Genomic DNA, 17,198 nt, shown 5'->3' on the forward strand with positions numbered 1-17,198 from the left:
AGAACCTCAAAAAGTTTTGTTTGCCTTAAGGAATTCTATATGCTTTTTCCTTATTCGAAACATCGGTCTGTGTTTTCCCACTTGGAATTGCGCCCCCTAAATTCAAACCCAAATTTTCTGTTCAATTTTGGAACAATAGGAATTTCTGATCTGCTTATCTACATCTTTCTTCGATCTTGGTCATCCGTACCTGTTCCTGTCATTTATTTCACATTCCAATTCTCATTGTACACATTCTAAGCCGATTAACATTTTCTGCGAGCAAGAAGGGGTTGATTGAACAAAAACATTTACATGGCCATCAGTCATCTATGAGGATATCTTTTTCTTGGCACAGACCGCCGGGTGTCATTTCAAAAAGCCTTTCCAATGTGATAAACCAGAACATGTTTCTCATCAGGGTTTTAATTGTTTCTATCATTACTGGTAAGACTAAACATTTTCCCATGTTTGTTAAAAGGTTTAAAGCTGTTTGCTTGGGATGTGGCTTATATCGGGATTAGTTCAGCTAGTCCCACGGAAAGACAAGGCAAACGATGAAACCCAGCAATATCTCGTTTTTACATTCAAGCTTCGACTCCGCCCTGAGTTTTCCTCCCTTCCCCAGCGAGCCCTTTGTGTGTGCCAACAGTCAAGGGATGGGTTCTTCATCTGAAAACCTGGCAGCAAAGTGTATCGCCCACAAATATGTGCATTATGTGCATTGCCTGCTTCTGAATGCAAGGTTTATGGCAAAGAGTTCCCGAGTCCTAAACATGTCTGGAGTACAGCGGTCTCCGGGAGTCTTTCGGCAGGCGTGGCCTCGTTCATTCGGGCTTCGATTGGCCCGCCTGACCCGCAGGAGTCGAGGCTACGCGGGCTTGCTCAGCGCGGTGGATGCGATTGATAAGTGGCTGCTTCTGTCTTTCTCTCCCCACACTTTTTTTTAGCCATAGCTATGGTTACCACGTCTCTCTCCGCCTCCCTCCACCTACCAAGAAGACGACTGCCCATTGGCGCTCTGTCACCAAGGTCGTTAGTCATTGGTCCCTGGTGAGACCGGGCGCTCCCCCTTTCCCTGTCTCCCCGGTCTCTTGAGGAGCCCAGGAAGAAGGCTCCGCTGGTGCCGCCGGGTCAGGGACTGCCGGGACCAGGCTGCGGCAGTCGTTAGCGGGTCATGTCGGCCGCCCAGGGATGGGACAGGAACCGCCGGAGGGGAGGAGGAGCGGTCGGCGGTGGCGGCGGAGGTAGCGGGGCCGGCGGGGGCAGTGGGGGCAGCGGGGGTCGGGGGACTGGCCAGCTCAACCGCTTCGTGCAACTCTCCGGGCGGCCGCACCTGCCAGGTGAGTCGTGGGACTGGGTCGTGACAGCTTGCGGGTGCGGCGGGAAGGTGACTGCTCCCTTGTCTTTTCTCCCCGGCTTTCTTTTCCTTGGGAGAAGGAAAGGGAGGCCCCCACGCAAAGCAGAGAGAATGGGAATCAAAGAAAAGCAAAGGTGTCTTTGAGGTCAGGGAGGGAACCGGAGCACCACGAAGAAAAGTATTTTTTTTTTTGCCCTGTCGAAAGCTTTCTGCGGAGAGTTCTGTCTCCTTCCCAAAGAGAGATCACTGTCTCGTTGACATTCCCAAATGTTTCGCTTACTCGGTTCCCAATCTCTTCCCCTTCCGCAGTTTGATCTTGTGAAAGAAAGACTTTGGCGCCTAGCTGTGGAATATTATGTCAAAAAAGAGTGTTAATTAAGGAAAAGAGACGGAAGAGCATTCCAAGGAGCGGTTTTGTTACACACACACTCACTCACAAAACAAAAAACCACCCATGTGTGTAAGAGTTGGGTATCTGAAACAGAAGAAAAGAGTATATGTGTGGTGGGGGCGGGAGGGGGCTTGTTGTCTAGGGAATGTATGGGAAAGAGAACCAAGGGGATTAGGGAAAACTAGTTGAATTCTTAATATTATGAAATGCCCAGAGTTAGAACGGATAATAGTGTGTAGATTTTAAAGGAGGAAAACGAAAATCGAGAATATACTTGGTGACAAAATTTTGCTTTGTCTACGGTATAAAAACAACTGAGAATTGGAAAAATGTACCCAATACAATAATTTCGCGTTCTGGCCTGTAGTGCCTTATCTTTGAATTGAAATGTCTTAAAAAACAAAACCAGATCAAGTTATTGCGTGTGTGTAGACAGTTTTAAAGAGATCCATTTGTAAGAGAGTATTCCGCATAATAGTAAGAAGGTATGGAATTGAATAATCACAGACTGTCAAATGTGATATCGGGCAAGCTTATTTTTACCAAGAGAACTGTTAGGAATGATGTTGTTAATCATTCTCCATGTTTTTTTTGTGAATCATGTTGAAATTTATTATATCAGTGATATGTTTGTTTTGCTGATGAGTTTTGAGAACATGATGGTTTTTTATTTGTTTGTTACTGTGCCTTGTATTTCAGTGTAGTTAATGATTAATTTGAAGATAACAAAGGAAATTTCACACATTTCAAAAGACAATTGCCGGTGTTTATGATAGTGTTATTGATGTGTTCTAGAAATGTACATTTTTCCATTTCTTTGTGCCATTAAAATTAAATTGAGGCATTGGTAAATAGTCAAATATATAAAATACCAGGAGTTGGGCTGGAAGTGTTAGTATCAGATGGGGCATCCAGAATTGCCACATATGCAATCTTTAACATGGAGAAGAAGAAAGAAGTAATCTTTTTTCTTATTCCAAATTAATAACAAAACCTGAATTTTGAGTGTTGTAGCGAAGAAGATAAATATCTTGGCAAGGACTATTACCAGCTTGCCCTCTACCACTGCAATTTGTATTTTTTGGGTCATGGATTAATTATTATACAGTGGGTTTAATGTGGGCATCAGGACTCTTAGAACCTGGTTGGTGCACTTCCCCACTGCCACCACCTGAGGGCAGTGGAAGCCATGATTTCAGATAAGGCCTTAGGTGTGGAACTATTTCTGCATTCTCTTAGCACACAAGGCCAAAAACAGCTATTTGTCTAGAGGTAAAGATAAAACGTGTCTAAACTGTGAAAATTAGGAAAGTGGGGTCATCAGTCTCTTCTTTCTTCTTGCTTTTTCCTAACTGATACTTCATTTCTCCTTCCCTGTGGCCGTTTTTCCCTCATTCTCAAAATTGGGGAAATATCTGATATCTCAATATACACCTTGAAATTCTTTCATATTAATTCTTATTCTCCAAGGTACTACATTTTTCAACCTTCTTACTTTTTCTTTGTATTCTATTTTGAGGTATTTCAAAAGATTTTGGGTGGTAGGGAAGAATAGGAATGTCTAGGCTTATTTTATGGCCGACCCTGGAGGTATAGCTTTTTTTTTTTTTTTTTTTAAAATCACTGTAGGTAACTTTCTGTCTCCTTTAATTTCTAGTCCCATTTGACATTACTCATCCTTCTTTACCAAGATTTGTACACATTGGAGAAACCCTTTCTCTTCTTTTTTGCATCTCTACCCTATATCCAACTCTCCGTGAAACAAAACAGCATGGTCTTCATGGCGTGTACTTACCCCTTTTCAGTGATACCCTCTTTGTCCATCCAATTATGCAAACCTGAAACTTGGGCAGCCCTGCTAATATTTTCCTCTCCCTTGCATTTCAAGTGTCATTACTCAAATTCCCTCATTTTAGATCTCCCACAGTAGATTTCTAAGCAATCTCCCTGCTTCTACTTTTGCCTTCCAGTTCAAATAGCATATCAATATCTTCACACATACACAAACACACACACACACACACACACACACACACGCGCGCGCGCACTCACACGCGCGCTCTTGCGCTATTGCGCTATTTATGTAAAAAATGCAGTTTTATACATGCAAATACGTCACAGTCATATAGATTTAAAAATTCTAAGTACATTTGCATTATATATAAGACATTGGTGACTAGTGAATTTGATCTATTAGTTTGGTTCAGTTCCTATAGCCCCACTAACTCTGGAGAAGCAGATAAAGTCAAGTTTTTTAGTGTGTAAAGTTGTGTCGACTCTGCATCCATTGTGAAAGCACAAACAATATTTTGTGAAGCTGAGCACCCTCCTTGCCTTTCTGCTCGTATATTAAATACAGTGGTGTTGATGTATTTGCCCCGTAGACTAAGAAATTCATAGCTTCTTAGTCCTGGATAATTAGAAATCTCTGTGCACCCAGGAAGGAACAGGGAACAGTGCTTTTGTAGAATAGTATGCAGAGAGCAAGCAAGCTCAGAAGCAAGAAAATCGTGGGCTAATTGAATCCATGTTGCTATTATAATTTAACTGTGTGGGTTTGATTAAGTGAAATATATTAGTTGAGAAAACAATTAAAAACATAATGCAAACACAGGAAATGGAATACTAGCAAAGAGGAAGAAAATATAACAATTTGTAAAGCTGTGAGAAAATAATACCAAAATCATAAGTAATGTCTAAAATTCAAATGGTACAAATCAGCATATGGTAAGAGGCAAGTTTCTTTCTACATTTGACCTTAGCTAATTGGCTTCCTTCCCTAGAAACAAGCAATGATAAATTTCCTGTGTATTTTCCGGAATGGATGTGTGTGTGCCCACGCGCGTAGATAGGAAGACTAAGATTTCTTTGTTTGGATGGGCATTTAAAATGTTAACAGTCTTGCTAAGACAGACAGTGATACAATGAATGTGCCTGTATGTATAGAATTTTGCACATAGTCTGAGTCTATGTTTAGGATAAATTCCTAGAAGTACAATTGCTGGGTCAAAATATAGTGTGTACTTTGATAAGATACCATCAAATTGCCCTCCATAGAGGTTGTGCCAGTTTATGTTCCACTGTCAGTTTTAAGAATGCTGGTGGCTTCCTTGTTCCCTTGGTAATGGAGTGGTTGTTAAACCTTTCCCTTTTTTTTTTTTAATAACCAGTTTAATAGTTTTCTTATCCATATTTTCAACAAGTATAAGACCCATATTTGCCTTTATTTATAACATCTCTTTATATTTTCTTATCCATTTTTCTTTTTTTGTTTTAAATGGAAATTTTACTTATTGTTTGATTGAAATGAGGTCTTGCTGTGTTGCCCAGGCTGTCTCCAACTCATGGGCTCAAGTGATCTTCTGCTGTAGCTTCCTGAATAGCTGGTACTGCAGGCGCATGCCACCATGCCCAGTTTTTTATTCATTTTTTTTTCTTTTACTGAAATGTTTTCTGTTGCTTGTAGGAATTCTTATGTTTTGAGGAAATTCGTTCTCAGTTTTTAATATAGGTTGCAGATATTATACACAAGTTTTTTCATTTGTGTTTTAACCTTGTTTGTGTATATTTTCAGCAGAAATTTTAAAATGTAGTTAATTTTTTAAATATTTATTTTTTAGTTTTAGAGGCACACAATATCTTTATTTTATTTTTATGTAGTGGTGAGGACCGAACCCAGTGCCTCATGCATGCTAGGCAAGCACTCTACCATTGAGCCACAACACTGCCCCAAAATGTAGTTAAATTTATCAGTGTTTTTTACTTTCTAAAGTTTTGTATTATAAGAAAGACTTTTCCTATTCCAATATTATTTCTAAAAATTAAAATGCATATTCTTATTTTTTCCCTTGGTACTTAGATAATTTTATTTTTAAGTTAGATGTATTATCCGTACAAATATAAGTTAAGTATTAGGATAGGAATCCAATCTTTTTTTCAGGTAGCTACCTAGTTATCCCAGTATCCTATATTAAATGATCTCACTTTTTCCTACTGATTTGAAATCTTGACTATAGGGGTACTTTATTCCTACATGTAATTTGAGGTTACTATTGGACTTTTATCTACTTCTCAGAATTCTAGAAGTTTTTCTTATTTTCCAGGAAAACTTAGAATTAGCTAATCATGCCCCTCATATCCTGATTTTTTTTTTCCTTGAGATGGTATCTCACTAGGGTGCTCAGGCTGGATCTGTCTTGTTTGGGCTCAAATAATCTCCCGAAGTGCTGGGACCACAGGCACAAGTTACACTTGGTCACTCTGTGGGTATATTGTTGATGGCACATTATGTTTATAGACTGATTTAGAAATAGTTGATATTGTTTTGAGGTCCAAGTTCATGGACAGAGTATATATTCATTTTTTTCTCTTCAAGTTTTTAGCATTCCTCAATAACTTTTTTGTTTTTAATTTTAAGAGGCATCTTATTAGGTTGCCCAGGCAGGTCTGGAACCCTCCCAGACTCAAATGAGCCTTTTGCCTCAGCCTCCTGAGTGCTAGGAGTACAGGCCTGTGCACTATACCCGTCTCCTCAATGACATTTAATGTTTCTTTTTTTCTCCACATATTTATACATTTACTTTTCCTCCATACATTTATGCCTTTATTCTTTGGTACTTAATCTTTTTTGTTATTATTATTATTATTTGGTGTGTGTGTGTGAGTTGGGGGAACAGGATCTCACCATGTTGCTGAGGATGGCCTTGAACTAGTGATCCTCAAGTCTTTGAAGTCACTGGGATTACAGGTGTATGGTACCACACTCAGCCTTTTTTGTTGTTGTTATTGTAAGTGGAGTTTCTACTTCTGTTATCTTTTATATGATTGTTGGAATATGGGAAGGCTACCAAATTTTTTTTAAGGCTACCAATTTCTGAGTATTAATTTTATACAGTTGGAATTATAATATTATGTGTAATTGTTTTTCTAGATAAAAACAATGACAGTTAAGTAATCATATCATATCAAATAATGATAATTTATGTCTTCCTTTGCAGTTTTTATATTTATTTCCCTTTGTCAAATTGGTTTGGCTATTACATTTCAAATATATTCAATAAGATACTAGTAGACCTTTTTCCTGACTTCAGTAGGATGTTTTTAGTGCTTTTATATTAATATTAGATCTAGCTTTGGATTGAAGTACATGTATTTTATGCATTAAAGTATTCAGTTGTTATCATTTAAAAAGTTTTCTTTTTTAAAATAAATGGGAATACATTTTTCCAGTGCCTTTCAGAATTTATGGGAATTGCCTTTTCAGAATTTATGGGAATTAATGTATAATTTTTCTCTCTCTTTTTTTTTTGTTTTTGCAATGAATTGTTCTAATGAATTTACTGTTACTGAACTATATTCTTGCATTCCTGAATCAACTGCATTGTCAGGGTGTATTACTATTTTAAATGTACTGCTGGGTTCCCTTTGCTAAACTTAGAAATTTTATGTCACTCCTTGTAAGCCAAATTGCTATTTTTAGTTTTCTTTTATTTTTGTTGGGTTATGCTTTTTTCATGGAAATTATTTCAGAGCTTTCTTTTTCTGTGTGTGTGTGTGTGTGTGTGTGTGTGTGTGTGTGTTTTCCCTGTCTGGTTAAATGTTATTAAAGTTAAAGGTTTGGTTAAAGTCCCTTTGCAATCATGTGGACCTTGCGTTTTTTTGTAGAATGCAGTAGTAGCTGTTGGATAATTATATCTACTTCTATGATAATTTGGCTGCTAACAATTTATATGTTTGGGGGAATCTTTGATAATTTATATTATCCTAGAAAACTGTCCATTCCATTCAAATTTTCAAAATTGTGTGAAGTGAAGCAAGATATTCTTTTATGATTTAAAAAAAAAAATGTTTTCCTGGGACTGAGGTTGTAACTCAGTGGTAGAGTGCTTGTCTTGCGTGGCTGAGGCACTGGGTTCAATCCTTAGCACCACATAAAAATATTAAAAAAAAAAGTTCTCTCCCGGCAGGGCTCTACTCATTTAAACAATTTTTTCCCATATCTGATATTTACTTATTATCACTTCTTATCTTATATATGTGAGGCTTGGCCCTTTTCTTTCTATAACCAGAGTTCAGATTTCTAAAAATATGTTTTCTTTTATTAATATTTTTCTTTCATTGTTTTAAATCCTTCCTTTAGTTTTTAATAGATTTCTTTTGTGGTGGTTTCCCTTTGTGGTACTAGGTACCTAACCAGGGCCTCATGCGTTCGAGGCAAGCACTCTACCACCAAGCTATATTCCCAACCCTCATTGTGGTTTTTGATTTGTGTTTTTCTTGTGGCTAATGATATTAAGCATTTTTTCATATACTTGCTGGTTATTTGTATGTGTGGGTGATTTCCTTTTGGAAAAATATTCATTCAGATCCTGTGTCCAAGTTTTAATTGGGTTATTTGTTTTGTTGTTTATATATTCAGGTACAAGTTCCTTATCATATATATGGTTTGTAAATATTTTCTACAGTTCTATGGTTGTCTTTTTACAAAGGATTTTAATTTTTATGAAGTCTAGTATATCATTTTATTCTTTTGTTGCTCATGTTTTTGGTGTCCTATCTAATAGTCCTTTGCCAAATACAAGGTCATGAAGACATCTTTATGTTTTTCTCTAAGAATTTTATAGTTTTGCTGTTACATTTATGTTTTTGATCCATTTTGGATTAGCTTTTATATTTGGTGTGATGTATAAGGGTTATCTCAACTGCCTATCTAATTGTCCTAGCAACATTTGTTTAAAAGATCTTCTTGGGCTGGGGATGTGGCTCAAGCGGTAGCGTGATCCCCTGGCATGCGTGCGGCCCGGGTTCGATCCTCAGCACCACATACCAACAAAGATGTTGTGTCCGCTGAGAACTAAAAAAATAAATAAATAAATATTAAAAATTCTCTCTCTCTCACTCTCTCTCCTCTCTCACTCTCTTTAAAAAAAAAAAATAAAAAAAATAAAAGATCTTCTTTCCCTTCTAATGGTCTTGCCACCCTTGTGAAAAATCAATTGACTTTAAAAGCATTTGTTTATTTCTGGATTCTCAATTTTCTTTCATTTTCTATATGTATACTCATGTGCCTGTAGCACACTGCCTCAATTATTATTGCTTTGCAGTAAGTTTTAAAATATCAGTCTTACTGTTTTACTCTTCTTTTTTTTAAAAAAAAATATATAATTTTTTTAAGTTGTAGTTGGACATAATACCTTTATTTCATTTATTTATTTTATGTGGTACTGAGGCTCTAACTCAGCACCTTGCAAGTGCTAGGTCAGCGCTCTACCATGAGCCACAATCCCAGCCCCTTTACTCTTCTTTTAAAGCATCATTTTAGCTATTCTGGGTACTTTCCAATTCCACATAAATTTAAGAATCATGTTGTCAGTTTGTACAAAGAAGTCATTTGGGATCCTGATTGAAATTGCATTGAATCTTTAGATCAGTTTGGAAAATATTGCCATTTTGATAATGTTGTCTTCCAATCCATGAACATGAGATAGTTCCCCATTTATTTAGCTCTTCTTTAATTTCTTCAACGATGTTTTGTGGTTTTCAGAGTCCATTGATATTTTGCTTGCTTTTTTCAATCCTGCTGTCTGTGTCTCTTACTGTTTTCAGCAGTGTCGGCGCTTCCTTTGTGTTATTTCTGATAAAAGATTTCATTTCTGTATTGATTGAAGTTTTACATTTCCTTTTTGTTGCTCTGACTGCTTGTATTTCTTTTCTTTTTTACTTTTTCTTTTTCTTTTTTTCCCCCAAAGGGAAGCCTGGGAATTGAACCCTGGGGTGCTTTACCTCTGAGCTATACCCCCAGTCCCTTTTTTGTTTCTATTTTGAGACATGATCTGACAAAGTTGCTTAGGATCTCATTAAGTTGCTGAGGTTGGCCTCAAACTTGTGATGCTCCTTCCTCAGCCTGGGTCCCTGGGATTAAAACATGCCTAATTTCTTTCTCTTGTCTATCTTCCTTGAGTTAAAATCTCTTTAAGTAATTTCTGCACTTGAGCTATTACTAATTTTGGTGAAGCTTATTGTCTTCCACTTCCTATCACCACTGTTATAAAAGGAATGTAAACTCATTACTAAATCTGAAAAATATAGAAAAATTGAAACGAGTGGAAATCATCCATAGTATATCAACATGTTAATATTTTATTTTCCTTTTAGTTCTTTATTAGTGAATTACTGAATACTATAAGTAATTAAATATCACATTAGGAGCTTGAGATTCTCCTAAAACTGTTCAATATATAAATATTTTACTCACGAGGCTTGTTTATGTTTTCTGCTATTTTATTGATGGAATTTGTTTCTTCTCAGTTTTCTGTATGAATGTCCTTTTTTTTTTTTCTGGCCTATTTTACTTCTCTCTTCATAGCCAAGCTTTCAGAAAGAATAGACTTTGATTTTTTTTTTTTTTTTAATTTCTTTGATTTCTTCTCTTCAACAGAGAAGATTATAGGCTTACTTTAAGTCTTCATCTTTCCACTCAGGAACTCTTGTTAAAAATCCAGTAGATGCTTCGTCTTCATCCCAACCAGCTTTTTTAGTATTTGATTTTAACTACTTTTTATTCTAGACCCTGGAAGCACATTGTAATTAGACAAAATCCCTACTCATAAAGATCTCTTAGTTATATTTTTGTTAATTGTGTGGGTTTAATTTAATTTAATTACATTAATTAAATTTATTTTTGGTACTGGGGATTGAACCCAGGGGCGCTCAACCTCTGAGCCACATCCCCAGCCCTTTTTATTATTATTTTACACAGAGTCTCATTAAGTTGCTGAGTGCCTCACTGGATTGGTAGGCACTCAACTTGTGATCCTCCTGCCTCAGCCTCCTGAACTGCTGGGATTATAGGCTTGCATTACTGCACCTAGCTTCTTAGTTACCTTTTTATCTCTTGAACTTCCCATTAGTTTTCCTTTACATATCCCTTCATAATGGTATCCAAGAGTATATCTTTTTCATTTGTTATTTTTGCCTTCTTACTCTTTTATTTTTCCTGATAATGCCCAAATGTGTCTCCAACTCAGATTTCTCTTCTGGCCTCTTGGCCAATGGCTACTAGACATTTCCACCAAAAGACTGATAAGTACCTTAAATCCAGCATGTCCAGAAAACAGTTTCATCATCTTTCTTGTCAAACCTGTTCTTCCTGTGCTTCTTATCCTGACTAATGTTTTAATGGCTATATCATAGATTTAGTGAGTCAAATGAGAAACCTGGGAATCATATTAGATTCCTTCCTTTTTCTCACCCCTTATCCAGCTTAGTCAAAAAACTTGTTGATTTTTTCATCCCTACCCTCTTTTCTTTGACCTTTCTATCTTTCCAACCTTATCATTTATGTTTTTGTTTTCTGCAATACTGGGGATTGAGCCCAGGACAATACTAGACAAGCACTTACCACTGAGCTACATCCCCCACCCTTTTTATTTTACATTGAGAGTGGGTCTGGCTGTTTCCAAGGTTGGCCTCAAACTTAGGATCCTCTTGTCTTAGCTTTCCAAGTACTTGGAGTTAATAGGTGTGTCACTATACTTGGCCTATGTCTTTCATTTTATATTTCATCTATATAGAAGAACTTGCAATTAGAGTACCATCCTCATAATTGTCCTCCAAGTCTTACCCACATGTCCTTTCAATTAATACAACATTTTTTTTTGGTCATTTCTCTTTTAGTGCAAATAGTTTATTGAGTAGTTACTCTGGCTCTATTTTAAAGTATTTCATAAAAATTAACTTACTTAATCCTCATTATTTTGTGAGGTTAACTCTTACCTTTTTATGAAGAGGAAACTGAGACTTAGAGAAGCTCCCTAACTTGCTCAAAGTCTTTATTGCTGATCTATAGATGTCAGAATCAGGAATCACACCCAGTCCACTAGACTTTAAAGCCCCTGCTAGGAGCTGGGGGAGTAGCTTAGTGGTAGAGCTCTTTTCTAGCATGCACAAGGCCCTGGGTTCAGTTCCTGCCACTGCAAAAGAAAAGAAAGAAAACCCATGTATTCTTCCTTGTTTTTGGCCACCATTTTGTTTTGTTTATAAAAAGGATCACAGTAGTTACCCTGAATTACAATTATTTGGTTTTGGGCTTGTGTGCTTACTATTTATGGGCTCCTTAAAGGCAAAAAGTAATGTCTTCCTATCTGTGAATACCACCTGACTTGTAGCAGACTTTTATTAATTGTTAATTGGATGAGTTAGTAATTGTCAGTATTTATAGTTATCCCTGCAAGAGAATGGAGCTTAGGTTATTTGACATTACATAAATCTATTTTATTTTTTACCTTGGAATTTAGCACATACAGTGTTTGTATGGCTTTTCCAAATACCTCCCAAAAATTTAAAGTACAATTTTAGGGACTGAGGGTATAACTTAATGGTACAGCATGTGCTTAAAGGGTGTGAGACCCTGAGTTCAATCTCTATCACTAAAAAAAGGTGTGATTTTATGTTGAGTATTATCAGAAATGGCTGTACCATTCTTCCATCTTTTTTCAAAAAATATTTTTAGTTGTATATGGATATAATACATTTATTTATTTCTCTTTATGTGGTGCTGAGGAATGAACCAGGGCTGCACATATACTAGGTGAGTGCTCTACCACTGAGCCACAAGCCCAGCCTCCCCCATCCTTCTATCTTGCCTTGATTTCATCTCCTCCTGCCTTTTCAAAAAATTTATATTATGATGACTTTTCTGTTCTATGTGTTCATCTTCTTTATTTTTATTGAATTTTTCCTATAGCATTTGAACTTGCTTAAGTTTTCTCTCTGATCTCTTTCTTGTGTAGCCGAGTTCAGGAAAGCATTGCCTAGAATTACTGTCTTCATTTGTCATACCCTTCCCATCACTTGTGTGAAAGACTCGCACTAAAGTCACAAATAACTTATGTGTGTCAAATCAAGTGGATGCTTTAACATCTCCATCTGACTTATCTCTCTTCATTTTGTCCTTTCCCTTGGTTTCCCCAGTATCAGGTCTGGTTTTCTTTATATGTGACTGACCTCACATCCTTGGTCTTCTTTGTTACCTCTTGCTCTTCTACCAGATTTTTATGAATTAGAGTCTCAAATCTTGGTCCTGTGTCCTCACTATTCTCTTTTCAGCTTATTTGAGGTGTTCTCTTCCAAATCCATAATTTGAAATTTCATTCATATACCATGTCCCTTTTTAACTTCTGCCAAAATCCCTCTTTCGGGCCATGCACTTATTATACCACTTGTGTTCAGTTTGCTGAAACTGAAATGTGTGGTATTTCTTTATTGTAAGGTTTGTGTCCTTTGATATCTCTTTTGCCTTTCTTGATCCTGTGGTCTGTATCCCTTGCTTTGTTTTCAGCAATGTCTGTGCCTCTGTTGTGTTACTTGTCATGAAGTTAGCTATTGGATAATTTTAGGCAGGGGAATGATGCAATATGATTTACATTTTTAAAAACTCCCTCTGGCTGCTAAATGGAGAATTGATTGTAGCAAATGTTGAACATGAAGCATGGAGGCCATTTAGGAGACTGTTGCGGGTTTCTAAAAAGACATGGTCATTTGGATTAAGATACAGTGTATAGGTGGTGAGAAGAGGTTGGATATGAAATATATTTTGAAAGTAGCATTAGCAGGATTTTCTGTGAGATATGAATGAGAAGAATCATGATGATTCCCAAGGTTTGTCGTGAGCAATTAGATGGGTGATAGTGTATGAGATGGAAAAGACTGAATGGAACAGGATTATGGGAGTAAATCAAGATTTTTGTTTTAGTTTTGTTAAGCTTGAGATGTCTACTTGACCTCCAAGTAGAGGATATTGGGTAGCAATTTTCATATAATTTAGACTCAAGGGAAATGTGGAGGCTTGAATGTAAAAATTTGATATTATTAGCATACAATGATATTTCAAACCATTGGATTGGATGAGATCATCAAAGGTAATTTTTTAGAAAAAATTGTGTAGAAAATTGTAACACTTGAAATTGAGAAGGAAAGGAAAAGCAGCAAAAGAGTTAAATTAAAGATAGGAGGAAGGCCGGAACTCCTTGGTTTCACTGATGATAAGAGAAGAAAGTGTTTCAGGAAGGAGGGAGAGGTTACTTTGTCTGATATTGCCTGAGAACTTGAGGAAGATAAAGTTCTAAAATGGAGGACACTATTACTAATAGTACAGTACTGTAAGCTATTACTATGGGTTTTGTAGGCTTTGTGGATTGACTCAGGAACATTAACTATTTACAGCATGGGAAAATATGTTCAGATTTTCAAAATAACAACTGACATATTAATTTAGAATTTAGAAATGCAGCCTAATTTTTAATAGCCTGTATACTTTGCTTTTTTTTTTTTTTAACATTGGGAATTGAATCTAAGGCCTCATGCATGGTAGGCAAGTGTTCTACTACTGAGCTACAGTTCTTTTTAATTTTTATTTTGAGACAGGGTCCTGCCTTAGCCTCCTGAGCCACTGGGATTCCAGATGTGCACTACTGCATTCGGCCTCCCTCATCTATTTTTAAGGCCACTTCCCCTTCTTTTTAAAAATGACCTTAATGGTTTTGAAACCTTAGTATCATTAGACTTTTACCTGTAAAATGGGCAACTTGTAAAACATAAAGGTAATGCTTTTTTAAACATGTAAATATGACTTCCTGTTATTGAACTCATCTGTTTATACCCTAAAATTTTTTCATTGTTTTTTTAAAACTGAAAGACATTGTGTAAACATAGTAAAATCTTATAGTATGTAAGAAGGGATGTGTTCCATTTGAGATCCCTTGTTCTCAGAGTCTTTGTCCCTAGAAGTATCATCTGTTAGAGTCTCTGGTCTGTCTTTCCAAAAATATAATTTATATATGTATTCATATGCATGTGTTACCTTTATTTTTAAACAAATTAGAGTGCAACATTAGGTATTCTTTTTGCACCTATTTTTTTTTTAAACGTAAAAGTGTATTTTGGGAAAATTGTTCTGCATTAGCACATTTATGTTTATCACATTCTTCTTCATGGCTGAAAGTATTATGTACTATAATTTACCAGCCACCCAGTTGATAGATATTTAGATTTTTTCTGATTTCTGCTATGTAAAAACATCGCTGCAATGCAAGGTGATAACTATTGACAACTTGCCCTTTGACATCTGTGTTTTAAAAGTGTACTTTAGATTATAGAGCTTTAAAACATATGTATCCCTTTGTTTTGCACAACCTTTCCCATCCAGCTTCTCTTTTAAGTCCTTATGTTTTATTCCCTTAATAATACTAGTTAGGCACTTTCATATTTACTTATAACCTATTAAGGGCTAGATACTATTTCTGTCCCTGTTGTTTATAGGTAAAGAAGTCTAGGCAAAGTCTTTGTCCAGTGACATGTAGCAAGCAAGGGACAGAAACCAGGCAGAGTGTGGTTCTAAAATCCTTGCTCTTCACTCTGCTGTCCTCTTCTCTGTACCCTTTTCTTTCTTTTTTCTTTTTGTATTGGGGATTGAATAGGGCACTTTAACACTGAGCTACATCCCCAATATTTTTTTTATGTTTTATTTTGAGAAAAGCTCTCATTAAGTTGCTGGGAGTCGCATCAAGTTGCTGAGGCTCTGGCCTTGAACTTAGGGCCTCAGCCTCCTGAGTTGCTGGGATTTCAGGTATGTGCCATCTTGCCTGGTTTTGTTCCCTTTCCTTCTCCGTTCTTTCTGTTACCATCACATTTAGGCTTTTATTACCTTAAACTGAACTATATTGATAATGTTTTTTGCCATTCTCAGGTTTTCTTTCCTGATCCATCTTGTAAGAATAAAATTAATCTTCCTAGTAAGGGACTGTAGTATTGCTTTCCAGATCAAAATCCTTCAGTGGCTTCCCGCCTCATTTAGAATCCAGCCCAATCTCATTCTCTTCCCTTTTATATTCTCTAGTCCTCATTAAATTTGTGTCTTGCTTTATTTAAGATATAAACATTGGGGTTGGGGGTTTTAGCTCAGTGGAAGAGTGCTTGCCTAACATGTGTGAGGCTCTGGGTTCAATTCTCAGCACCACACAAAATAACTAAAATAAGGGTCCATCACCAACTAAAAAGTATTTTTAAAAAAGATATAAACATTGACTTGTCTGTAAGACTAGAAAGCAAAGAAAGAGAAGCTTGAGATTATAAATAATCTTTGGAGTTGAATAATGCTGTTTCTTGAGTTGTTTCCCTTTTTACACATAGTAGCTCCTTGCCATATGGTTTCATTAACAAACTGTCAACTCAATTAATTTGAACCAGATGTGTAATTGATCAAATGCTAACCACAAATATTTTGGTGTCACATAAAACAAATTACTTAAAAACATGTACAAACCCGAATATGAAATTTCTAATGTGTACTCTGAACTTGAGGTAAAACATATTTAGCTTTTACACACATATATGAAGCCTTGAAAATCATTCAAGAATATAGCATCTTAAAGTTAAATAAAAATTGGGGGGGGGCAGGTGTGGAGGTATACAACCTGTAAACTTAGTGATTTGGGAGTGGGAGCCAGGAGGACTGAAGTTTGAGGCCAGCCTTGCAACTGAGTGAGACACTGTCTCAAAAAAAGAAAGGGCTGGAGATGTGGCTCAGTTGTTAAGCACCCCTGGGTTCAAAACCCAGTACCAACACCAAAAATATCTTTTTGGACTTTCTGGGCATGGAGGAAAATTTTTTTGTACCTAAATTATGATTTTAAGTCAAACTTACCTGTGACTTTATAGAAAAAACACTTCAATGCAGAATAAATAAATAAAAATAAATATTTTTTAAAAAAGTAATAAATAACACTTGTAGATACAATCATTTATCTGTTGGAATTTGCAGATTTTCTTTTGCTTAGTTCTGTAGTCTCACTTGCAGAAATAGGGAGGGGGATCCAGTGGCTCTAGAGAGGTAAGCATCTTTGGTGTTCTTTAAAAGGAGGGAGGTTGCAAATTTTTAGTTCAAAAGACATTATCATAATATATCAATTTAAAAGTCCAGATTTTCTGTTTAGTATCCTACACCTACACTCCTTAGCACAAAGTCTTTTCTTCAATGATTTTTTTTAGGGAGAAAGGTGATCCTCTGAACACTCAAATATCCAGAAGCAACTGAAGACCAAATAATGTATTCTGAACATTTTTAAAAAATATATATTTTTTTAGTTGTAGATGGACACAGGGTCTTGCTGGATGCTGAGGCTGCCCATGAACTTTTGATCCTCCTGCCTCAGCCTCCTAAGCCAGTAGGATTATAGGTGTGAGCTCTTCGTTTTTTAAAACCTGGGGTCCATCAGTTCATGAGTTTATGGATGTTCTTCAAGAGATTATATTATATGTAAAAATTTATGAATATATCTGCATTTTTCTATGAAGAGAGCTAATGAGAGATACATATATATATATATATATATATATATATATATATATACACACACACACACACACATTTTTTTTTTTGTATATATACACTTTTATTTTTTAGTTTCAATG

General features: G+C 36.2%; 1 protein-coding gene across 2 annotated transcripts in view; it reads left to right on the forward strand.

Moving 5' to 3' along the window:
* Window positions 1–1,054: 1,054 nt before the first annotated feature.
* Window positions 1,055–17,198, forward strand: part of KLHDC10 (kelch domain containing 10) — a 57,678-nt gene continuing 41,534 nt past the window's right edge. For both annotated transcript variants that reach the window (XM_081284684.1, XM_081284685.1), the window contains exon 1: window positions 1,055–1,322. In XM_081284684.1, coding sequence (XP_081140810.1) covers window positions 1,157–1,322 — 166 coding nt within the window. In that variant the 5' untranslated portion in view covers window positions 1,055–1,156. The remainder of the gene's footprint in view (window positions 1,323–17,198) is intronic.

The sequence above is a fragment of the Spermophilus citellus genome (assembly GCF_964194105.1).
Source record: "Spermophilus citellus genome assembly, chromosome: 3".
In the NCBI taxonomy this organism is placed as follows: Eukaryota; Metazoa; Chordata; class Mammalia; order Rodentia; family Sciuridae; genus Spermophilus; species Spermophilus citellus.